Source organism: Papio anubis, chromosome 14 (genome assembly GCF_008728515.1).
Source record: "Papio anubis isolate 15944 chromosome 14, Panubis1.0, whole genome shotgun sequence".
NCBI lineage: Eukaryota > Metazoa > Chordata > Mammalia > Primates > Cercopithecidae > Papio > Papio anubis.
The window spans coordinates 46,774,476-46,799,797 of record NC_044989.1 but is presented as its reverse complement, the minus strand read 5'-3'; the positions used below and the strand labels follow the sequence as shown (position 1 = coordinate 46,799,797).

At 42.7% G+C, this 25,322-nt stretch overlaps 1 protein-coding gene across 13 annotated transcripts in view; it reads left to right on the top strand.

The window, feature by feature from the left end:
- Positions 1-24,135, top strand: part of ATP6V1E2 (ATPase H+ transporting V1 subunit E2) — a 39,029-nt gene extending 14,894 nt beyond the window's left edge. For 8 of the 13 annotated variants that reach the window (XM_031655534.1, XM_031655536.1, XM_031655533.1 and 5 more), the window contains 3 exons: positions 660-767; positions 9,369-10,458; positions 23,174-24,135. In XM_031655534.1, coding sequence (XP_031511394.1) covers positions 23,271-23,951 — 681 coding nt within the window. In that variant the 5' untranslated portion in view covers positions 660-767; positions 9,369-10,458; positions 23,174-23,270 and the 3' untranslated portion in view covers positions 23,952-24,135. The remainder of the gene's footprint in view (positions 1-659; positions 768-9,368; positions 10,459-23,173) is intronic. The other 5 variants (XM_031655542.1, XM_031655540.1, XM_021925267.2 and 2 more) reach the window with 3 other exon arrangements.
- Positions 24,136-25,322: the final 1,187 nt, after the last annotated feature.

The window sequence follows — 25,322 nt, the reverse complement described above, 5'->3', positions numbered from 1 at the left end:
CCCAGCCTGTGAGTGGCATCAGGACTGGGGTCTGAACCTCTGATGCCCAGTCCCGGATGCATCTTGTGACACCAAGATGCTGCCCATGGAGCCTCCAAGGGAGAGGGAGACCTCCTGTTCCAGGGTCAGCCTGGCTTCCACCCTCATGAAGTGGGAGAAGGGAGTCCTGCCCCGGAGGAGTCACCATCCTGTGATGCCTCGTGTCTACACAGCACGTGGGGCATGCCCACTATTAGCCATATAGACTGCTTATATGCCATGCAGCCAGACTCTCAGATCACTGCCACCACCCCGTTCCCACCTTCAAAGAGGGCTATTTCGGGGGGTGAATACTTTGACAAGTGGATTGAATGGGTACATGAGACCTTCCAAGATCATCTTAAGTAACAACAGATGGTTGCTTCACTGCTTTCTAAGAAGGGTGAATTTATTTAACTTGTAGTGCAGTGTTTCTCAAAAATCTTGTCCTGCAAATTGCAGTAACAAATACATTTTTCATTGTGAACTGGAATACATTCACATACATATATTATGTTTGTGTGTGTGCACATATATCTATACATATAACAAAAGGTTTGATATAACAATACTTAACCTTACCACCTGTAATGAATTCTGGATTTTTGATTCTATTTGGTTTCATTTTTTTTTTTATTCAGTGATGACCTACTAAATGATTTCACAGCCCACCAGAGGGTCACGGTCCACACCTGGAGACACTCCAATGCAGGTCTCTGCTGGCTGAGTGCACTGGCTTGTGGCTGGAGGTGAGTGCTCAGGACCACAGAGGGATGGAACCTCTATAACTCAACAACAAAAAAAAACCAAACAACCTGATTTTAAAAATGGGCAAAGAACTTGAGTAGACAGTTTCCAAAGAAGATAAGCAAATGGCCAATAAGCACATGAAAAGATGCTTCGTATCACTTATCATTAGGGAAATGCAAATCAAAACCACAATGGTACCACAATGGGTAATTTCATATCCATTAGGATGGCTATTATTTAAAACAACAACAACAACAAAACCAGGACCAGGCATGGTGGCTCACACCTGTAATCCCAGCACTTTGGGAGGCTAAGGGGGAGGATCACTTGAGGCCAAGAGTTCAAGACCAGCCTGGGCAACAAAGTGAGACTCCTTCCTCTACAAAAAAATTTAAAAATTAGTTGGACTGGCTGGGCACAGTGGCTCACGCCTGTAATCCCAGCACTTTGGGAGGCCAAGGCGGGTGGATCACAAGGTCAGGAGATCATGACCATCCTGGCTAACACAGTGAAACCCTGTCTCTACTAAAAATACAAAAAATTAGCCGGGCATGGTGGCAGGCGCCTGTAGTCCCAGCTACTCGGGAGGCTGAGGCAGGAGAATGGTGTGAATCCGGGAGGCGGAGCTTGCAGTGAGCCGAGATCGAGCCACTGCACTCCAGCCTGGGCGACAAAGCGAGACTCCATCTGAAAAAAAAAAAAATTAGTGGGACATGGTGGTGTGCACCTGTAGTCCCAGCTACTCAGGAGGCTGAAGTGGGAAGATTGCTTGAGCCAGGAGTTTGAGGCTGCAGTGAACTATGATTATGCCACTACACTCCAACCTGGGCAACAGAGCCAAGACACACAAAAAAGAAAAAAACAGAAACAAAACCAGAAAACAGCAAGTATTGGCAAAGTTGTGGAAGCATTGGAACCCATGTGCATTGCTGTGAACTGTAAAATAGTGCGGCTGCTGGGGAAAAGGGTGTGGACATTCCTCAAAACACTGAGCTTAGAACTACTATGTGATCCAGCAATTCCACTTCTAGGCATATACCCCAAAGAAGTGAAAGCAGGTCTTTGAACAGATATTTATATACGCATGTTCATAGCAGCATTATTCACAATGGCCAAGAAGGGAGAGCAACCCAAGTCTCTATGAGTGGATGAGTAGACAAAATGTGGTATATACACACAATGAAACATTCAGCCACAAAAAGGAAGGAAATTCTGACCAGTGCTACAATATGGGGAATCCTGAAGACATCATACTATGTGAAATAAGCCAGCAAAGGAAGGACAAATATTATGATTCTATTTATATGAGGTACCTGGAGTACTCAAATTCATAGAGACAGGAAGTAGAATGGTGGTTGCCAACAGTTACTTGGGGAAGAGTATGTGGGATTAGTGTTTAATGGATACACAGTTTAAATTTGGGAAGATGAAAAAGTTCTGGAGATAGATGGTGGTGATAGTTGCAAAACCATGTGAATATTCTTAATGCTACATAAATGTACACTTAAAAAGGCAGGGTGCGGTGGCTCACACCTGTAATCCCAGCACTTTGGGAGGTTGAGGCAGGTGGATCACTGGAGGTCAGGAGTTCAAGACCAGTCTGGCCAACATGGTGAAAACTCGTCTCTACTAAAAATACATAATTAGCCAAGCGTGGTGATGCACGCCTGTAGTCCCAGCTACTCGGGAGGTTGAGGCACAAGAATTACTTGAACCCAGGAGGCAGAGGTTGTAGTGAGCCGAGATCGCACCACCGCACTCCAGCCTGGGCAACAAGAGTGAAACTCTGTCTCAAAATAATAATAATAATAAATAATGTACACTTAAAAATGGTTAAATGGCAAAATTTGTTATATACATTTTACCACAATAGAACAAAAAAGATACGTTTCACTTTTAAAATAGGATTTCCAACTTCTCTAAAAAATCAGATCTTATGACATCCTAGTCCACATTTTCTAAGGCAGCAGACCAGGGAGGTACTTGCCCCTTTAGACGGGGATGGAAATGAAGGGCTTTTCTTTTTGGAGAAACTGCCACTGGAAACTTCTAGATATGCAGCTTTGAAGCAAATGACTCTTGGGGAGAACCTGACTGCTTTGAAGTAACCTGCCTGCAGATGTTTTAGAAGGAGAAATTCAGTTGTGAATTCTTCATGTAAATTATTTTGGGAGAAAGGTTTCTTCCCCTGCCTGTAGGCATTAGCTTTCTCCAGTCCTGACCAAAGCCTGCTTTGCCAATGTGAGTGGAGTTCTTGGAACAAAACTCTATGTGGCCCCTTACTTGTCAGCAACTGAAGCAGAGATGAAGCTTTTCAGGCCCTTCTGATTTCCTCTCCAGGTGTCTCCTGTTACTTCCAGAGCAAATGAACTCTCTCACCCTTGCCTTGTCTCCCAAGCTTGCCCGCGAGGGAGCAGAGTGCCTGTCCCTGCTTTCTCACACCCTCACCCCAAACTGAGCTGCTCTGTTCTGTGTAGCCAGAGGCCGAATCCTCAGACCTGACACCCAACAGCCCATGGGCCATATCTCTTCCTTCTACTCGCGATGCCTTGTCTTGTGTCCTGGTCCTCACTGTGTACAGGCTCCCTCTGGCTTTTGGCATAGAGTCCAAGACTCCTGCCGCCACTAACCCCAGGCTGATCTTCCTGAGCCCGGGTTTGGCGAAGGTACAGCCATGCTAAGAAGCCTTTGACGGGCTCTTTTGCGTAATGCGCCAAATCTCAGGTGGACATTTCCACCCTTCCCCAGCCGCACCCCAGTGTCTTTCTAGACATTGTCCTCAGCAAGTCTCTTGGCTACTGCCAAACCCACCTGCTCTCCACACCCAGACCTCAGACCCCTTTCCACCAGCAGGCCTTTGCCCGCAGTGTTCTCCCCATCCAGAATGTCTTTCTTTCTGCTTATGATGACAGTCCATCTCTCAGTACCCACCATTACTACTCCGTCCCTGACTGGCGCCTTGCCCACAGGGCTGCTCCCTCAGCTGAAGTCTGCAGTCACTCCGGCTGTGTCCTTTCCTGCCCCTTATCCCATCCCATTTTGAGTGCCAGATACTTTTCTGCTATTTTAAACCAGGGCCCTCTCTGAAACCACAAGACATTGCTTGAAGTTGTGTCTCCATAAAGATGTGATTGATTTTTATTTATTTGGATAAATTCTCCTTAATAAATAATACAACTTTCTACATTTTCCAGGTGACTTGCCTCCAAGTTAAGGTACTACGTTGATGTGCCCTGAAACCTCATTTTCTTGTCTGAGTTTTCCTAAATTGGCTTATGTTCTTTCATTTATCTTCATCTCCTTCCCTCCCTATTGGTGTTCTGTTATTACCCATGGAAGGTCTCAAACCATCCCCTACCTTGTTTAAACATCTTCAGGTCAACTACACATTATAAAGGGTATTCACATAGGAAGAGAGGAAGTCAAGTTGCCTCTGTTTGCAGATGACATGATTTTATATTTACAAAACTCCATCATCTCAGCCCAAAATCTTCTTGAACTGATAAGCAACTTCAGCAGAGTCTCAGGATACAAAATCAGTGTGCAAAAATCACAAGTATTCCTTTACACCAACAATAGGCAAGCAGAGAGCCAAATCATGAATGAACTCCCATTCACAATCACTACAAAGAGAATAAAATACCTAGGAACACAGCTAACAAGGGATGTGAAGGTTCTCTTCAAGGAGAACTACAAACCACTGTTCAAGGAAATAAGAGAGGACACAAACAAAAGGAAAAACTCCATCCTCATGGATAGGAAGAACTAATATCATGAAAATAGCCATACTGACCAAAGTAATTTATAGATTCAATGCATTCCCATTAAACTACCATTGACATTCTTCACAGAATTAAAAAAAAAAAAACCTATTTTAAATTTCATATGGAATCAAAGAAGACCCCATATAGCCAAGACAATCCTAAACAAAAAGAACCAAGCTGGAGGCATCACACTACCTGACTTCAAACTATACTACAAGGCTACAGTAACCAAAACAGCATGGTACTGGTACCAAAACAGACATATAGAGCAATGGAGCAGAGACCTCAGAAATAACATCGCACATCTACAACCATCTGATCTTTGAAAAACCTGACAAAAGCAATGGGGAAAGGATCTCCTATTCAGTAAGTGATACTGGGAAAACTGACTAGCCATATGCAGAAAACTGAAACTGAACCCCTTCCTTACACCTTATGTAAAAATTAACTTGAGATGGATTAAAGACTTAAATGTAAAACCCCAAACCATAAAAACCCTAGAAGAAACCTAGGCAATACAATTTAGGACATAGGAATGGGCAAAGACTTCATGACAAAAATGCCAAAAGCAATTGCAATAAAAGCCAAAATTCACAAATGGGATCTAATTAAACTAAAGAGCTTCTGCACAGTGAAAGAAACTATCATCAGAGTGAACAGGCAACCTACAGAATGGGAGAAAATTTTTGCAATCTACTCATCTGACAAATGCCTAATATCCAGAATTTACGAGGAACTTAAACATACTTACAATTAAAAAAAAAAAAAAACATCAAAAAGTGGGGAAAGGATATGAACAGACATTTCTCAAAAGAAGACATTTACGTGGCCAACGAACATATGAAAAAAAGCTGAATATCACTGATCTTCAAATAAGTGCAGATCAAAACCACAATGAGATACCATCTCATGCCAGTCAGAATGGCAATTATTAAAAAGTCAGGAAACGATAGATGCTGGTGAGGCCATAGAGAAATAGGAACACTTTTACGCTGTTGGTGGGAATGTCAGTTAGTTCAACCATTGTAAGAAGATAGTGTGGCAATTCCTCAAGGATCTAGAATCAGAAATAGCATTTGACCCAGCAATCCAATTACTGGGTATATACCCAAAAGATTATAAATCATTCTACTATAAAGACACATGCACACGTATGTTTATTGCAGCACTATTTATAAAGCAAAGGCTTGGAACCAACCCAAATGCCCATCAATGATAGATTGGATAAAGAAAATGTAGTACATACACACCATGGAATACTCTGCAGCCATAAAAAGGAATGCGATCATGTCCTTTGCAGGGACATGGATGAAGCTGGAAGCCATCATCCTCAGCAAAGTAACGCAGGAATAGAAAACCAAACACTGCATGTTCTCACTCATAAGTAGGAGTTGAACATTGAGAACACATGGACACAGGGAGGGGAATATAACACACCAGGGCCTTTTGGGGATTGGGGGCGAGGGGAGGAAACTTAGAGGATGAGTCAATAAGTGCAGCAGACCACCATGGCACACATATCCTATGTAACAAACCTGCACGTTCTGCCATTATCCTGTTATTTATTTATTTATTTATTTTTTTGAGTTAGAGTCTCGGTCTGTCACCCAGGCTGGAGTGCAATGGTGCAATCTTGGTGCACTGCAACCTCCGCTTCCCGAGTTCAAGCCATTCTCCTACCTCAGCCTCCTAAGTAGCTGGGACTACGGCCGCCCACCACCACGCCCAGCTAATTTTTGTATTTTTAGTAGAGATGCGGTTTTGCCATGATGGCCAGGCTGGTCTTGAACTCCTGACCTCAAATCTGAGGTCACTCCTGATCTGCCTGCCTCGGCCTCCCAAAGTGCTAGGATTATAGGCATGAGCCTCTGTGCCTGGCCCTGTTTTTGTTTTTGTTTTTAGCAGAAGTAAAGAAAAAAAAACCCAATATATTATAAAAGAGCCCATGATGAGCTTGGAAGGAAGGCTTAGGGATGGGATTCCTTCATTCTCGGCTTTCTTGGAAGTGTCAGTTCCTAAACACCCTACTTTAGTGTGATTACCTGCCCACGGTTCCTCTCCCCCATTCCTCATGGGCTTGGGAGGCAGAGCTGGTGTCTGTTGTGTTCTCTGCTCTATCTCTGGTGTCTGCCCAGTGCTTGACACATAGTAGGTATTCAGTAAGTACTTTTTTTTTTTGAGACAGGATCTCACACTGTTGACCAGGTTGGAGTGCAGTAGGCACAATCCCAGCTCACTGCAGCCTCGACCTCTCAAGCAATCCTCCCACTTCAGCCTCCCAAGTAGCTAGGACAGCTTCCCAAGTAGCTAGGCGCACACCATCATTCCTGGCTAATTAAAAAAAAAGCACAATTGTAGAGATGGGGTCCCATTATGATGCCCAGGCTGGTCTTGAACTCCTGAGCTCAAGCAGTCCTCTACCTCTGCCTCCCAAAGTGTTGGAATTACAGGCATGAGCCACCTCACTCAGCCAAAAAATACTTTTTGAAAGACAGGGCTGGGCACAGTGGCTCACACCTGTAATCCCAGCACTTGGGGAGGCCAAGGCGGATGGATCACGAGGTCAGGAGATCGAATCATCCTGGCTAGCACGGTGAAACTCCGCCTCTACTAAAAATACAAAAAATTAGCCAGGCGTGGTGGTACGCGCCTGTAGTCCCAGATACTTGGGAGGCTGAGGCAGGAGAATTGCTTGAACCCAGGAGGCGGAGGTTGCAGTGAGCCAAGATCGCACCACTGCACTCCAGTCTGGGCAACAGAGTGAGACTCTGTCTCAAAAATAAATAAATAAATAATAAAAGAAAGAAAGACAGAAGAGGGGATGCCCCACTTCCCATATACTCAATATTTAAAATCCCCCAAAGGAGTCATTACTCCTCTACATTTTCTCACCCACTTCCTGGGCCCTGTAAGTGGCCCTGTGCTCCCAGCTCTGGAAAGCCCCTTCTCCTCCTTCCTCAGTCTGCAATCTCTAAGTGTCTGGAGGCCCACGTTTGGTCCTGCTTCCCTTTTGCCTAGGGGTAGGAAGCACAACCCAGACACATCTGACCTCAGATTTGCTTACAAATCCTAGCTGGAATGAAGAACAGTTGCTTCAGGGTCTGAGCAGGGCTCCAGGTTGACAGACACATTTTGCCCACCAAGCACTCCCTGCGGTTGCCTCCTCCATCTCATGGTGCTGTGGATTTGGCACTTCCCCAAGATGCTCACACGCTCGTGCAGGCATGGGCCCGAGAAGAGATTTCCCAGCTCACACTTCCTCTAAAGATCCTTCCCAGGCCAGGCAAGGTAGCCCATGGCCATAATCCCAGCGCTTTGGGAGGCCGAGGTGGGAGGATTGCTTGAGCCCAAGAATTTGATGTCAGCCTCAGCATAATGGTGAGACCCATTTCTAAAAATGAAATAAAGACCTTTCCCACGCCCACGAATATACAATCACCAGTTTGGAAATGTCTGCTTCCCAAAGGTCATATGGAGAGGCTTCCGGGATGCTGGCAATGTTCTCTTGATCTGGATGGTGGTTAAAGGATATTTGCCTCGTAATACTCATTAAGCCAGACATTGCTGTTTTATGTACTTGTCTGACTGCATTTTGTATTTCGCAATTTTTAAAAAGGCAAAAAAAAAAAAAAAAAAAAAAATCCTCCCATCCCCAAGCCTTTAATCCAATCAATCCATGTTAAAGGAGCATGTATCTGCACTCAGTCCCTGCTAGGGAAGGAGATTCTCATTTTCAAAGAAGTTTCCTAAAGGAAGCAAAAATAACTGGAAAAACAAACACTGAATCCAGCTCTGAATTGTATCTGGAAAACAGACCATGCTGTCATTTGGAGGAGGAGTCCAGAGATCAAGGAGTGGTGGGGCTTAAACTGGGCCTGAATATATGGATAGGATTTATTAAGTGGAGGGAAACATAGCCAAGACAGCAGCATAAGCCAAAGCTGTTAAGTGGAACTGAGGCTGTGTTTAGGGGGAGGCCCCAGTAGTGAAGGGTTCACGAGAGCCAAGTCTGGCTTGGAGGGCCCTTTCTGCTGTCCCCAGCACAGGCAGAGTGGATGCCACTTACAGTATCCGCCTGCTTCAGCGGTGTAGAAGTGTCTGAGCCCTCGTGCAAGAACAGACATGTGTGTTTCACATTTCTTGGTTTGTTTTGTTGTTTTGCTTAAGTCACAGGCCCATGTGGGCTCATAATCTCTATCCCAGACAGACCGGAAGTTACATCTGCCAGACACATTACATGGGCACATGTGTTCCTGCAGAGGCACTTGCTCAATCCCTGCTTTTTAACTCTGCCCCACCCTGCAGCTGCCTTCATGTGCCAGCACTAATGAGCTATTTAGAAGTGGGGGTGCAGGGAGGGGACACGAGAACTCAGGACTGCAGATTCAGGTGCAAAGGTGTGTGACAGACTGTGAGATGACTTCCACCTCATCCCGTGGAATTCAGGAACTTCCCCCACCATCACAAAGGATATGGCTGGCCACCTGAGACTGTGGGCAAAGGTACCATGAAGTGTTGTGGAGAGGAGGGTCACTAACTCCAGGCAGGGCTGCTAAGTTTGTTACAAAGAGGCAAGACTAGAATATGTTTCCACTTTAGTGAGTGGAAACCTAATCATTCATAGGTATCCTGTACACACAGAACAACTGTGATGAAGAGTGAGGCCTAAATCAGAGGAGACGAGGACAATAATAGTAGTAGTAGTGGTCATGATGATAATAATAACTACCAGACATGAAGATTAACCACGCCTAGCATTGTGCTAAACATCTCACTTCTTTCATTTAATCCTTACAATAATCCAATGATGTGGCTGCTATTATTTTTATTATACAGATGAGGAAACTGAGGCCTTGAGAGGTATACTGCTTTGCCAAAGTCATACAAATGGTAAGTGCAGAATCAGGATCTGAATTCTGGCAGTCTGACTGCAGAGCCCACGCCGACGCTGTGGAAGCTGGCGATGCCCATTAGGCCCTATCTGGGCATGAAGAGGATGTCCTCCCTCATGAGCTGGAACACAGCATCCCCTGTTGTGGGTGTGGCTCTCTTAAAGACCATCTGGTGAATTTTGCTTGTGCTGGTTTCTTATTCAACAACGTTCAGATTTGGCTTCACGTGCAACTCACATAGAAGGAAAGGAGGCCATGATCCACCAACACGACAGCTGTATTTTTCATGAGTAAATTAGCAAACTGGCTGCCTGGGTCCCCATGCGTACCTGTTAAGGTGAGCCCACCCCAGAGCTAAAGGCTACCATGTGCCAACTTAACTGAGATTCTGAGTGTGCAAGGATAACCCCGGTCATGGCCCCGGGTGCCAAGGAAATCCCTTTTAGCCTCCTCTTGGCAAACTTGGCCAGCCTTCCCCAGTGACAGCCTGGCTGTTTGGATTCAAGCTGCCCGGTCAGACTGCAAGGGTCATCTGTGTGAAGAAGGAATCAACAGTGCCAGGTTCCAGTGTGCATTCCAAGTTCCACATTCTGTATGCAGACTCCCAGCGCCAGAGCAAAGGCAGGCCCCTGGCAGGAGACTTGTAAGGCTTCACCTAGTGTATTTCTTCCTATATACATGTAACCTGGGGCTTCCTGGACCTTGTACTCTCTCTGCTTTCATTGACAGTGGTTCCTAAAGCTGGTCAGCATCAGGGTTACCCAGGGAGCCTTAAAACACACACACACACACACACACACACACACACACACACACACTATTGACTTGTCTTATTTAGGCACAGAAAATACTTTTGCTACAGTTACAAAAATGCAGGGTTTTTTTTTTTTAAAAAAAGTGAATCCTAAAGTAATGAATGGAGTGGATGGGCTAAATAAATTTTCTTTCTGACTTCCAATAACGTTTTGTAAGGTTGAACCCAAGGGCTCGGTCTTTGTCACAAACACTGGATGGTTTTTTTTCCACCAAGCTCGGTAAGTGGTACAGCTTTCTGGGATAGCGTGTGTGTGTGTGTGTGTGTGTGTGTGTGTGTGTGTTTGTACAACAAATGTTTAAGAGTATGGTACAGTACTGTTAACTGTATGCGCATTACCGTACAGCAGGTCTCTAGAACTTTTTCATCTTGCATCACAAAAACTACATCCATTGAACAGAACCCCATTTCCCCTACACCCACCCCTGGAAACTGTCATTCTATTAATATTTCCTGTTTCCATGAGTTTGACTACTTTAAATATCCCATAAGTGGAATCATGCAGTATTTAATCTTCTATGATGGGCTTATTTTACTTAGAATTATGTCCTCAAAGTCCATCTATGTTGTGACATGTGACAGGATTTTCTTCCTTTTTAAGGCTTTGTAATATTCCACTTTATGTATACACCACATTTTCTTTATCCATCCATCAATAAGCATGTAGATTGTTTCCACTAGGTTATTTTGAATAATGCTTCCCTGAACATTGGTGTGCAAACATTTCTTCAAGATTCTATTTTCAGTTCTTTTGAATAAATACCCAGAAGTGGGATTGCTGGATTATATGGTAATTCTATTTTTAACTTGTTGAATAACCACTATACTGTGTTCCATAGCAGCTGCATCATTTTACATTCCCACCAACCCAGTGCACAGGAGTTCCAGTTTCTGCACATCCTTGCCAACACTTGTTATTTTCTTTTTCTTTCTTCTTTTTAAAAAAATAATGACCATCCTATCAGGAGTAAAGTTATATCTCATTGTGCTTTTGCTTGGCATTTCCTTGATGATTGATGTTCAGCATGTGTTTTCCTATGCCTGTTGGCCTTTGTATGTCTTCTTTGGAGAAATGTCTACTCAGGTGTTTTGCGCATTTTAAAATCAAGTTTGTTGTTGTTGCTTTTGCTTTGAGTTGTAAGAGTTCCTTATGTATTCTGGATATTAACTTCTTATGAGATGTACGGTTTGCAAATATTTTTCCCATTCCATTGGTTACCTTTTCACTCTGTGGATTGTTTGATTTGCTGCACAGACACTTTTAAATGTTACGCAATCTCATTTGTCTATTTTTGCTTTTGTTGTCTGTGCTGTGTCATATGTAAGAAATCATCATCAAGACCAATGTTATGAAGCTTTTCCCACATGTTTCTTTCTAGGAATTTTACTGTTTCGGGCCTTATGTTTAAGTCTTCAATCAATTTTTAGTTGATTTTTGTGTATGCTTAAAATAAGGGTCCCATTTCATTCTTTTGCATATGGACATCTAGTTTTCCCAACATCATTTATTGAAGAGACTATCCTTCCCCCATTATGTAGTCTTGGCACCCTTATTGATGATCATTTGATTGTAAATGTGGGGTTTATTTCTGGGCTCTTCATTCTTTTCCATTGGTCTATATATCTAGCTTTATGCCAGTACCATACTGTTTTAATTACTTTAACTTTGTAGTATATTTTGAAGTCAGGAAGTGTGAGACCTCTAGCTTTGTTGTTCTTTCTCAAGATTGTTTTTGGCTATTTGGGGTCCTTTGTGATTCCATATGAATTTTAGAATTCTCCCACCCTATTTCTGCAAAAAATACCATCAGGATTTTGATGGGGATTGCACAGAATCTGTAGATCATTTCATTAGTATGGACATTTTAACAATATTAATTCTTCCAACATATGAACATGGGATGTCTTTCCATTTATTTGTGTTTTTAACTTCTTTAAGCAATGTTTTATAGTTTTCAGTAAACAAGTATTCTAGTTCCTTGAGATGTGAAGTTAGGTAACTTATTTGAGAGTTTTTTTTTTTTTTTAATATAGATGTTACTACTATAAACATTCCTCTTAGAATTGCTTTTGCTGCATCTCATAAGCTTTGGTATGTTGTATTTTCATTTTCATTTGTTCTCAAGATATCTTCTAGTTTTCTTTTTGACTTATTCTTTTTAAAAAATTGTTTTTAGAGACAGGGTCTCATTCTGTTGCCCAGACTGGAGTGCAGTGGCACTTCATTAGCTTATTACAGCCTCGCACTCCCAGGTTCAAGCGATTCCTGCCTCAGCCTCCCAAAGTGTTGGGATTATAGGCATGAGCCACTGCACATGGTCTGACTTATTCTTTAACCCTTGGTTGTTCAAAAATGTGTTGTTTGATTTCCACATATGTGTGAGTTTTCTAATTTTCCTTTGGCTATTGATTTCCAGTTTCATTCCATACAGTTGGAAAAGATACCTGGTGTGATTTCAATCTTCTTAAATTTATTGAGATTTGTTTTATAACCTAACATGTGATCTGTCCTAAAGACTGTTCCATGTGCACTTGAGAAGAATGTGTATTGTGCTTCTGTTGGGTGGAATGCTCTGCATATATGTCTTTAAGGTCCATTTGGTCTGTGGTGTTGTTCAAGTTCTCTGTTTCTTTACTGATTTTCTGTCTGGATATTCTCTCCATTTTGACAGTAGGGTATTGAAATCTCCTACTATTATTGTATTGCTGTCTATTTCTTCCTTTGGTTCTGGCAATGCTTGCTTCATATATTTGCGTGCTCCGATGTTGGATACATATATAAATGTTCTATCCTCCAGGTGAATTGACCCTTTTATCATTATATAATGTCTTTGTCTCTTATGACAGTTCTTGACTTAAAGTCTATTTTGTCTGACATAAGTATGGCCACCCCTGCCCTCTCTTGTTACTTTTGCATGGAATATATTTTTCCGTCTTTCACCTTCAGCCTGTATGTGTCCTTAATTTCTTTTTTTTTTCTTGAGATGGAGTCTCACTCTGTCACCCAGGCTGGAGTGCAGTGGCACGATCTTGGCTCACTGCAAGCTCTGCCTCCCCGGTTCACACCATTCTCCTGCCTCAGCCTCCTGAATAGCTGGGACTACAGGTGCCCACCACCATGCCTGGCTAATTTTTCTGTATTTTTAGTGTTAGTCAGGATGGTCTCAATCTCCTGACCTCATGATCTGCCCACCTTGGCCTCCCAAAGTGCTGGGATTACAGGCGTGAGCCACCACGCCCGGTCTGTGTGTCCTTAATTTCTAAAATTAGTCTCGTGTAGACAGCAAATAGTAAGCTCTTATTTTGTTAATCCATTCAACCACTCTATATCTTTTGATTGGAACATTTAATCCATTTATATTTAAAGTAATTACTGATAGAGAAAGACTGTTGCCATTTGTTAACTGTTTTTTTGTCTCATGGCTTTTTGACTCTCTTTTCCTCTCTTGCTATCTTCCTTGTGTTTGACTCTCCCACACCTGCCCCCAACCCCCGGTGGCAACATGCTTCAATTCTTTTCACATTTTATTTTGTGTAACCTCCATAAGTATTTTCTTTATGGTAGCTGTGGGCTAACATGAAACATGTTATAATTTTAACCGTCTATTTTAAGCTGATGAATTAACTTCAATCACAAGCAAAAACTCTTTTTTTACCCCCCAACATTGTTATTGATATCACAAATTACATCTTTTTATATTATGTATCCATTAACAAATTTTTATAGTTATAGTTACTTTTTATAGTTTTGCCTTTTAACTTTTTTTAACAAAAAAGTATTAATTAATTAATTTTGCCTTTTTAAAATTTTATTTTTATGAATGGTAACTATTGCCAGTGCTATAGCTATCTAATAAGAGCATTTTACATTTAATATGAGTCACATGAAAGGCCTATATCTATTTTACAAAAAAATTAATTATGAATAGCTGTTTGATACAGCTTTAGCTCAAGCTAAGAAAACAGCGTTCTTTTTTTTTTTATTATTATACTTTAAGTTCTAGAGTACATGTGCACAATATGCAGGTTTGTTACATATGTATACAGGTGCCATGTTGGTGTGCTGCACCCATTAACTTGTCATTTACATTAGGTATATCTCCTAATGCTATCCCTCCCTCCTCCCCCTTCCCCACAATAGGCCCCGGTGTGTGATGTTCCCCTTCCTGTGTCCAAGTGATCTCATTGTTCAGTTCCCACCTATGAGTGAGAACATCGGTGTTTGGTTTTCTTGCGATAGTTTGCTGAGAATGATGGTTTCCAGCTACATCCATGTCCCTACAAAGGACACGAACTCATCCTTTTTATGGCTGCATAGTATTCCATGGTGTATATGTGCCACATTTTCTTAATCCAGTCTGTCACTGATGGACATTTGGGTTGATTCCAAGTCTTTGCTATTGTGAATAGTGCCACAATAAACATACGTGTGCATGTGTCCTTACAGCAGCATGATTTATAATCCTTTGGTATATACCCAGTAATGGGATGGCTGGGTCAAATGGTATTTCTAGTTCTAGATCCTCGAGGAATCGCCACACTGTTTTGCACAATGGTTGAACTAGTTTACAGTCCAACCAACAGGGTAAAAGTGTTCCTATTTCTCCACATCCTCTCCAGCACCTGTTGTTTCCTGACTTTTTAATGATTGCCATTCTAACTGGTGTGAGATGGTATCTCATTGTGGTTTTGATTTGCATTTCTCTGATGGTGAGTGATGATGAGCATTTTTTCATGTGCCTGTTGGCTGTATAAATGTCTTCTTTTGAGAAGTGTCTGGTCATATCCTTTGCCCAATTTTTGATGGGGTTGTTTTTTTCTTGTAAATTTGTTTGAGTTCTTTGTAGGTTCTGGATATTAGCCCTTTGTCAGATGAGTAGATTGCAAAATTTTTCTCCCATTCTGTAGGTTGCCTGTTCACTCTGATGGTAGTTTCTTTTGCTGTGCAGAAGTTCTTTAGTTTAATTAGATCCCATTTTTCAATTTTGGCTTTTGTTGCCATTGCTTTTGGTGTTTTAGACATGAAGTCCTTGCCCATGCCTATGTCCTGAATGGTATTACCTAGGTTTTCTTCTAGGGTTTTTATGGTTTTAGGTCTAACATTTAAGTCTTTAATCCATCTTGAATTAATTTTCGTATGAGGAGTAAGGAAAAGATCCAGTTTCAGCTTGCTACTTATGGCTAGCCAATTTTCCCAGTACCATTTATTAAATAGGGAATCCTTTCCCCATTTCTTGTTTTTGTCAGGTTTGTCAAAGATCAGATGGTTGTAGATGTGTGGTATTATTTCTGAGGGCTCTGTGCTGTTCCATTGGTCTATATCTCTGTTTTGGTACCAGTACCATGCTGTTTTGGTTACTATAGCCTTGTAATATAGTTTGAAGTCAGGTAGCGTGATGCCTCCAGCTTTGTTCTTTTGGCTTAGTATTGTCTTGGCAATGCAGGCTCTTTTTTGGTTCCATATGAACTTTAAAGTATTTTTTTCCAATTCTGTGAAGAAAGTCATTGGTAGCTTGATGGGGATGGCATTGAATCTATAAATTACCTTGGGCAGTATGGCCATTTTCACAATATAGATTCTTCCTATCCATGAGCATGGTATGTTCTTCCATTTGTTTGTGTCCTCTTTTGTTTCACTGAGCAGTGGTTTGTAGTTCTCCTTGAAGAGGTCCTTCTCATCCCTTGTAAGTTGGATTCCTAGGTATTTTATTATCTTTGAAGCAATTGTGAATGGGAGTTCACTCATGATTTGGCTCTCTGTCTGTTATTGGTGTATAAGAATGCTTGTGATTTTTGCACATTGATTTTGTATCCTGAGACTTTGCTGAAGTTGCTTATCAGCTCAAGGAGATTTTGGGCTGAGATGATGGGGTTTTCTAAATATACAATCATGTCATCTGCAAATAGGGACAATTTGACTTCTTCTTTTCCTAACTGAATACGCCCTAGCCAGAACTTCCAACACTATCTATGTTGAATAGGAGTGGTGAGAGAGGGCATCCCTGTCTTGTGCCAGTTTTCAAAGGGACTGCTTCTAGTTTTTTCCCATTCAGTATGATGTTGGCTGTGGGTTTGTCATAAATAGCTCTTATTATTTTGAGATACGTTCCATCAATACCGAATTTACTGAGAGTTTTTAGCATGAAGAGCTGTTGAATTTTGTCAACGGCCTTTTCTGGATCTATTGATATAATCATGTCGTTTTTGTCTTTGGTTCTGTTTATATGCTGGATTACGTTTATTGATTTGTATATGTTGAACCAGCCTTGCATCCCAGGGATGAAGCCCACTTGATCATGGTGGATAAGCTTTTTGATGTTCTGCTGGATTTGGTTTGCCAGTATTTTATTGAGGATTTTTGCATCAATGTTCATCAGGGATGTTGGTCTAAAATTCTCTTTTTTTGTTGTGTCTCTGCCAGGCTTTGGTATCGGGATGATGTTGGCCTCATAAAATGAGTTAGGGAGGATTCCCTCTTTTTCTATTGATTGGAATAGTTTCAGAAGGAATGGTACCAGCTCCTTCTTGTACCTCTGGTAGAATTCGACTGTGAATCTGTCTGGTCCTGGGCTTTTTTTGGTTGGTAGGCTATTGATTATTGCCTGAATTTCAGAGCCTGCTATTGGTCTATTCAGGGATTCAACTTCTTCCTGGTTTAGTCTTGGGAGAGTGTATATGTCCAGGAATTTATCCATTTCTTCTAGGTTTTCTAGTTTATTTGCGTCGAGGTGTTTATAGTTTTCTCTGATGGTAGTTTGTATTTCTGTGGGGTCAGTGGTGATATTCCCTTTATCATTTTTTATTGCGTCTATTTGATTCTTCTCTCTTTTCTTCTTTATTAGTCTTGCTAGCAGTCTATCAATTTTGTTGATCTTTTAAAAAAACCAGCTCCTGGATTCATTAATTTTTTGAAGGGTTTTTTATGTGTCTATCTCCTTCAGATCTGCTCTGATCTTAGTTATTTCTTGCCTTCTGCCAGCTTTTGAATGTGTTTGCTCTTGCTTCTCTAGTTCTTTTAATTGTGATGTTAAGGTGTCAATTTTAGATCTTTCCTGCTTTCTCTTGTGGGCATTTAGTGCTATAAATTTCCCTCTACATGCTGCTTTAAATGTGTCCCAGAGATTCTGGTATGTTGTATCTTTGTTCTCATTGGTTTCAAAGAACATCTTTATTTCTGCCTTCATTTTGTTACGTACCCAGTAGTCATTCAGGAGCAGGTTGTTCAGTTTCCATGTAGTTGAGTGGTTTTGACTGAGTTTCTTAGTCCTGAGTTCTAGTTTGATTGCACTGTAGTCTGAGAGACAGTTTGTTATAATTTCTGTTCTTTTACATTTGCTGAGGAGTGCTTTACTTCCAACTATGTGGTCAATTTTGGAATAAGTGTGATGTGGTGCTGAGAATAATGTATATTCTGTTGATTTGAGGTGGAGAGTTCTGTAGATGTCTAATAGGTCCACTTGGTACAGAGTTGAGTTCAATTCCTGGATATCCTTGTTAACTTTCTGTCTCATTGTTCTTTCTAATGTTGACAGTGGAGTGTTAAAGTTTCCCATTATTATTGTGTGGGAGTCTAAGTCTCTTTGTAAGTCTCTAAGGACTTGCTTTATGAATCTGGGTGCTCCTGTATTGGGTGCATATATATTTAGGATAGTTAGCTCTTCTTGTTGAATTGATCCCTTTACCATTATGTAATGGCCTTCTTTGTCTCTTTTGATCTTTGTTGGTTTAAAGTCTGTTTTATCAGAGACTAGGATTGCAACCCCTGCCTTTTTTTGTTTTCCATTTGCTTGGTAGATCTTCCTCCATCCCTTTATTTTGAGCCTATGTGTGTCTCTGCACGTGAGATGGGTCTCCTGAATACAGCAAACTGATGGGTCTTGACTGTTTATCCAGTTTGTCAGTCTTTGTCTTTTAATTGGACCATTTAGTACATTTACATTTAAGGTTAATATTGTTATGTGTGAATTTGATCCTGTCATTATGATATTAGCTTGTTGTTTTGCTTGTTAGTTGGTGCAGTTTCTTCCTAGCATTGATGGTCTTTACATTTTGGCATATGTTTGCAATGGCTGGTACCAGTTGTTCCTTTCCATTTTGGCATATTTTCCCAATGGCTGGTACCGGTTGTTCCTTTCCGTGCTTCCTTCAGGATCTCTTGTAGGGCAGGCCTGTTGGTGACAAAATCTCTCAGCATTTGCTTGTCTGTAAAGAATTTTATTTCTCCTTCACTTATGAAACTTAGTTTGGCTGGATATGCTATTCTGGGTTGAAACTTCTCTTCTTTTTTTTTTTTTTTTTTGAGATGGAGTCTCGCGCTGTGTCACCCAGGCTGGAGTGCAGTGGCGCGATCTCAGCTCACTGCAAGCTCCGCCTCCCGGGTTCACGCCATTCTCCTGCCTCAGCCTCCGAGTAGCTGGGACTACAGGCGCCCACCACCACGCCCGGCTAGTTTTTTGTATTTTTAGTAGAGACGGGGTTTCACCATGTTAGCCAGGATGGTCTCGATCTCCTGACCTCGTGATCCACCCGCCTCGGCCTCCCAAAGTGCTGGGATTACAGGCTTGAGCCACCGCGCCCGGCCGAAACTTCTCTTCTTTAAGAATGTTGAATATTGGCCTCCACTCTCTTCTGGCTTGTAGAGTTTCTGCTGAGAGATCTGCTGTTAGTGTGAAGGGCTTCCCTTTGTGGGTAACCCGACCTTTCTCTCTGACTGCCCTTAACATTTTTTCCTTCATTCCAACTTTGGTGAATCTGACAATTATGTGTCTTGGAGTTGCTCTTCTCGAGGAGTATATTTGTGGTGTTCTCTGTATTTCCTGAATTTGAATGTTGGCCTGCCTTGCTAGGTTGGGGAAGTTCTCCTGCATAATATCCTGCAGAGTGTTTTCCAACTTGGTTCCATTCTCCCTGTCACTTTCAGGTACACCAATCAGACGTAGATTTGGTCTTTTCACATAGTCCCATATTTCTTGGAGGCTTTGTTCATTTCTTTTTACTCTTTTCTCTCTAAGCTTCTCTTCTTGCTTCATTTCATTCATTTGATCTTCAGTCATTGATACTCTTTCTTCCAGTTGATCGAGTTGGTTACTGAAGCTTGTGCATTTGTCACGTAGTTCTTGTGTCATGGTTTTCATCTCTATCAGTTCGTTTATGGACTTTTCTGCATTGGTTATTCTTGTTATCCATTCTTCCATTCTTTTTTCAAGGTTTTTAGTTTCTTTGCACTGGGTATGTAGTTCTTCCTTTAGCTCTGAGAAGTTTGATCGACTGAAGCCTTCTTCGCTCAGCTCGTCAAAGTCATTTTGCGTCTAGCTTTGTTCCGTTGCTGGCAATGAGCTGGGTTCCTTTGGAGGGGGAGATGTGCTCTCGTTTTTTGAATTTCCAGCTTTTCTGCACTGCTTTTTCCCCATCTTTGTGGTTTTATCTGCCTTTGGTCTTTGATGATGGTGACTTACTGATGGGGTTTTGGTGTGGGTGTCCTTTCTCTTTGTTAGTTTTCCTTCTAACAGTCAGGACCCTCAGGTGCAGGTCTGTTGGAGTTTGCTTGAGGTCCACTCCAGACCCTGTTTGCCTGGGTATCAGCAGCAGAGGCTTCAGAAGATAGAATATTGCTGAACAGCAAGTGCTGCTGTCTGATTCTTGCTCTGGAAGCTTTGTCTTAGAGGAGTACCCAGCCGTGTGAGGTGTGAGGCGTCAGTCTGCACCTAGTGGGGGATGTCTCCCAGTTAGGCTACTCAGGGGTCAGGGACCCACTTGAGCAGGCAGTCTGTCCTTTCTCAGATCTAAATCTCTGTGCTGGGAGAACCACTGCTCTCTTCAAAGCTGTCAGACAGGGACATTTACATCTAAAGAGGTTTCTGCTGCTTTTTGTTTAGCTATGCCCTGTCCCCAGAGGTGGAGTCTACAGAGGCAGGCAGGCCTCCTTGAGCTGTGGTGGGCTCCACCCAATTCAAGCTTCCCAGTGGTTTTGTTTACCTACTTAAGCCTCAGCAATGGCAGGTGCCCCTCCCCCAGCCTTGCTGCCACCTTGCAGTTAGATCTCAGACTGCTGTGATAGCAATGAGGGAGGCTCCATGGGCGTGGGACCCTCCGGGCCAGGCGTGGGATATAATCTCCTGGTGTGCCATTTGCTAAGACCCTTGGTAAAGCACAGTATTAGGGTGGGAGTTACCCGATTTTCCAGGTGTTGTGTGTCTCAGTTTTCCTTGGCTAGGAAAAGGAATTCCCTTCCCCGTTGTGCTTCCCAGGTGAGGCAATGCTTCGCCCTGCTTCAGCTCTCGCTGGTTGGGCTGCACCCATTGACTAGCACTGACTGTCTGACACACCCCAGTGAGATGAACCCAGTACCTCAGTTGAAAATGCAGAAATCACCCGTCTTCTGTGTCACTCACACTGGGAGCTGGAGGCTGGAGCTGTTCCTATTCAGCCATCTTGGGCGCCCCCCCCCCACCTTTTAACTTCTATACCAGAATTAAAAGTGATTTACATACCACCATTACAGTATTACAGTGTTCTGTATTTGCCAGTATCTTTATCTTTACTAGTGATCTTTATACTTTCATATGCTGTCTAGTGGCCTTTCGTTTCAAATAGAAGGGTTCCCTTTAGTATATCTTGTAAGGTAGGTCTAGTGGTGATGAACTTCCTCAGCTTTTGTTTATCTAGCAAAATCTTTAGTTTTCTTTCATTTTCGAAGGACAGTTTTTCCAAATATAGTATTCTTGATTAGCAGGGGTTTTTTTTCCAGCCCTTTGAATATATCATCTTACTCTTTCCTGTACTACAAGATATCTACTGAGAAATCTACTGGTAGTCTTATGGAAGCTCCCTTATATGTGATGAGACTCTTTTCTCTTTCTGCTTTCAAAATTATCTCTGTCTTTGACTTTTGACAATTTGACTATAATGTGTCTTGATAAGGACTTTTTTGGGTTTATCATAGTTCAAGTCCGTTAGACTTCTTGAATGTGGATAGACATTTCCCTCCCCACATTTGAGAAGTTTTTGGCCATTATTTCTTTAAAAACTTTCTATCCTTTTTTCCCAGCCTTCTTTTGAGACTCCCATAATGCATATATTGGTCTGCTTGATGGTGTCCCACAAGTCTCTTAGGCTTTCTTTACTCTCTCTCATTCTTTTTTTTTTTTTTGCTCCTTTGACTGGATAATTTCAAATGTTGTATCTTCAAGCTCGCTGATCTTTTCCTGTTGAACTCTTCTAGTGAGTTTTTTCAGTTCAGTTATTGTATTCTTCAGCTCCAAAATTTGTTTGGTTCTTTTTCATATTTTCTATATCTTTTTTGATATTCTCATTTTGTTCATACATCCTTTTCTTGGGCTTGTTGAACATCCCAGGAGCCTTTCAAAGATATGGATTCCCAGACCTTACTGGCAGAGATTCTGATTCAGTAGATATAGTGTTGGGGCCTTAAAAGCTATATTTTCTTTTTCTTTTTATTTATTTATTTATTTATTGAGACAGAATCTCACTCTTGTCGCCCAGGCTGGACTGCAACAGCGCAAGCTCAGCTCACTGGAACCTCCACCTCCCAGGTTCAAGTGATTCTCCTGCCTCAGCTCCCTGAGTAGCCGGGATTACAGGCAGCCACCACCACGCCCAGCTAATTTTTGTATTTTTAGTAGAGATGGGATTTCACCATGTTGGCCAGGTTGGTCTTGAACTATTGGCCTCAGGTGATCCACCCAGCTCGGCCTCCCAAAGTGCTGGGATTACAGGCGTGAGTCACCACGCTAAAAGCTATGTTTCTTAAAGATCCTCCAAGTGGTTCAGATATACATCCAGGTTTGGAAATCACTTCCAGTAAAAAGACCACCTTCAATCTCTCCCCCTTCCCTTATATGAGCTCTAGGGAAGTGGGGAGGTCTAGACTTATATAAAGTTTTGTTTTGTTTTGTTTTGTTTTGTTTTTTGAAATGGAGTCTTGCTCTGTCACCAGGCTGGAGTGCAGTGGCATGATCTCAGCTCACTGCAACCTCTGCCTCCTGAGTTCAGGCAGTTCCCCTCCCTCAGCCTCCTGAGTAGCTGGGACTACAGGCACGCGCCACCATGCCTGGCTAATTTTTTTTGTATTTTAGTAGAGATGGGGTTTCACCATGTTGGCCAGGATGGTCTCTATCTCCTGACCTCATGATCCACCTGCCTTGGCCTCCCAAAGTGCTGGGATCACAGGCATGAGCCACTGTGCCCAGCCATAAAGTTTTTAAATATAAGCTTCTGGGAAGTGAATAGATAATGGATAGAATATGCAGACAGAAAATCAGTAAAGAAACAGAGAACTTGAACAACACTATAGACCAAATGGACCTTACAGCCATATATGCAGAACATTCCACCCAACGGCAGCACAATACACATTCTCCTCAAGTGCACATGGAACATTCTTTAGGATGGATCTCATGCTAGGTTACAAAGCAAATCTCATCTCTCCAAGGTGCCATTTTCTGCTTAGTAGTATTCATTTTCTCTGTATCATTTGAAGGTTCTTACAATCCTCCTACCTCCAGGCAGCCTTTCTGGATTAAATCCTGGCTGACCACGAGTTTCTTAAGAGTTTCCCCAACCCTTCTGACCCCAAAATGTGGATATGCTTTCCATTTATGTATTAATTTGGTATTTCCATTCTGTTGGCTTGCTATCTGAGTCTCAGGCCACTGCTCCGTAGAGAGCTTCTGGACTAGGTCTGCCCTAACTGCCTCATTATTATTTGATGACAATGATAGTGAGTGTAGCAGGGATGGAATTCTGGAGGCCTAGGTTCAAGTCTCTGTTCTTCTAGAGTATAAACTTGGATAAATTGTGTTCCCTCTCTGAACCTCAGTTTCCTCATCTGTGAAGTGAGGGGTATATATACAGTCTCTGCAATCCTCCTCTAAAGCCTCTGACTTTCTCTTTCATCCTCTTGTTCACTGGTATAGCTGAGAAAGTGGAATTCCAGAGACACTCCTGAAATTGTCCTAAGTTAAAGGAGCCAGTGTGCCAGCTCCCTCTCTGCCATCGCCTCTGAGAGCAGCCATGGCCCTGAGTGATGTCGATGTGAAAAAGCAGATTAAGCACATGATGGCTTTCATTGAGCAGGAAGCCAATGAGAAAGCAGAGGAAATCGATGCCAAGGCTGAGGAAGAGTTTAACATTGAGAAAGGACGCCTTGTGCAAACCCAACGACTGAAGATTATGGAGTATTATGAGAAAAAGGAGAAGCAGATAGAGCAGCAGAAGAAAATCCAGATGTCCACCATGAGGAATCAGGCAAGGCTGAAAGTCCTGAGAGCCCGAGATGACCTCATCTCGGATTTGCTCAGTGAGGCGAAGCTGAGACTCAGCCGGATTGTGGAGAACCCAGAGGTCTACCAGGGGCTTCTGGATAAACTGGTGCTCCAGGGTCTGCTCCGACTGCTGGAACCTGTGATGATTGTGCGCTGCCGGCCACAGGACCTCCTCCTGGTGGAGGCTGCTGTGCAAAAAGCCATCCCCGAATACATGACAATTTCCCAAAAACATGTGGAGGTCCAGATTGATCAAGAGGCATACCTGGCTGTGAATGCAGCTGGAGGTGTGGAGGTCTACAGTGGCAATCAGAGAATAAAGGTTTCAAATACCTTGGAAAGCCGACTGGATCTCTCAGCGAAGGAAAAGATGCCAGAAATACGAATGGCCTTGTTTGGTGCTAACGCCAACAGAAAGTTCTTTATATAAGCCTCTGGGAAGTGAAGCTAGTGTTGAACCACTAAACCACGAAAGTTTAAGTTTTGGGGGGAAAAGAAACTAGTAGTGTTTCCTCCTCTTTGATGCTCTGATATTGTTCTGTTTTTCTTCATGAAATACCCCTTGGATGGCTAAAGTGTTAACTTTGAAATAAAGCCCAAATTAATGCTCAGAATTCAAATTCCAATTCATCCATCCATGCCACAGCTTCTGGTCCATTCTGCAGTCTGGGATGAAGGGAGTGATGACATCTGCTCTTCAGCTTGGCCTCAGGTGGTGAATATGTGAGATGTGAATAGTGTTCTCGGCCTGTGGATCTGGGTGCTCTAGTTTAATATGCATATGAAGTGTGTTTTTCTTCCTTTGTTTCAGCTTCAGTACCCAAACTGATGTTATTTAATGAGGTCTAGAGGTTTTCCTCACATGTCCAGAATCAACTTAATGGGCATCCAACCAGCACAGTCACACAGGGACCCATGCTCCGAAGGGCCCAGCACCTGGGGTTTAGTGATCTGTATTTGCTGCCCTGAAATTCCTAATTTCATCTTTGAATGTGTGTTTTGTAAGTGACATTGATGGAACATTGGGGCATGTGCCAGGGGTTTGGAGCCTTGGCTCACGCATGGTACTGACTCCCAAAGTCTACCTACCTTCTTTGGATGGGTTGTTGGCTAACCATTTCCCAGTCCTCTGGTGCCCTGAGGCCCAGCCTTCCTCCACCTCACCCAGTGAGCATTGCTTCCCTCGGCCCCTAGCGGGGGCCTGGTGTACATGCAGGGAGGGTCAGAATGGGGTTTCATGCTCTGTGGAGTTTCAGGGCCAGAAATCCCTGCCCAAGGCTGGCAGCTCCGTGGCATATTCAGTAGACAACTTGGGGGAAGGGGGGGTGAGTCTCTTACCCACCAGATACTGAGCCCGTCCTGGTGTAGAGGTTTAAAGACCCTAGGAGTTACTGTCCGCTATAGGGCAGCCTGCCCACTGGAAGGAGAGATGCCAGCTCAGCTTCCCTGATCCTGACCCAGGCCCACACTGGTGGCTAGTGGGAAGGGGGACCCAACCACTGCCAAACTTGCCGCACCAGAGTCTTAGGGCAGGACCCTCAGGAGCTTGTAAATGTCTGCACTTGGCCTGCAAAGTATCCCTGTGCCTGGCAGCGTCCTCCCTTGGACAGTTCAGTGCCTGGGGGAACTTGGATGCATCTTTTCTGGCCAGTGTGAGGCACTTTCTGGGAGGAGCCAAGAAATACAGATTATATAATTTTTGTGACTTGGCATGTAGGCATTGCACAATAGAAAAGTAAATGGTAGAATTCATGCTAATAATTTAAACTTGAAATGGTAGAATTCATGCTAATAATTTAAA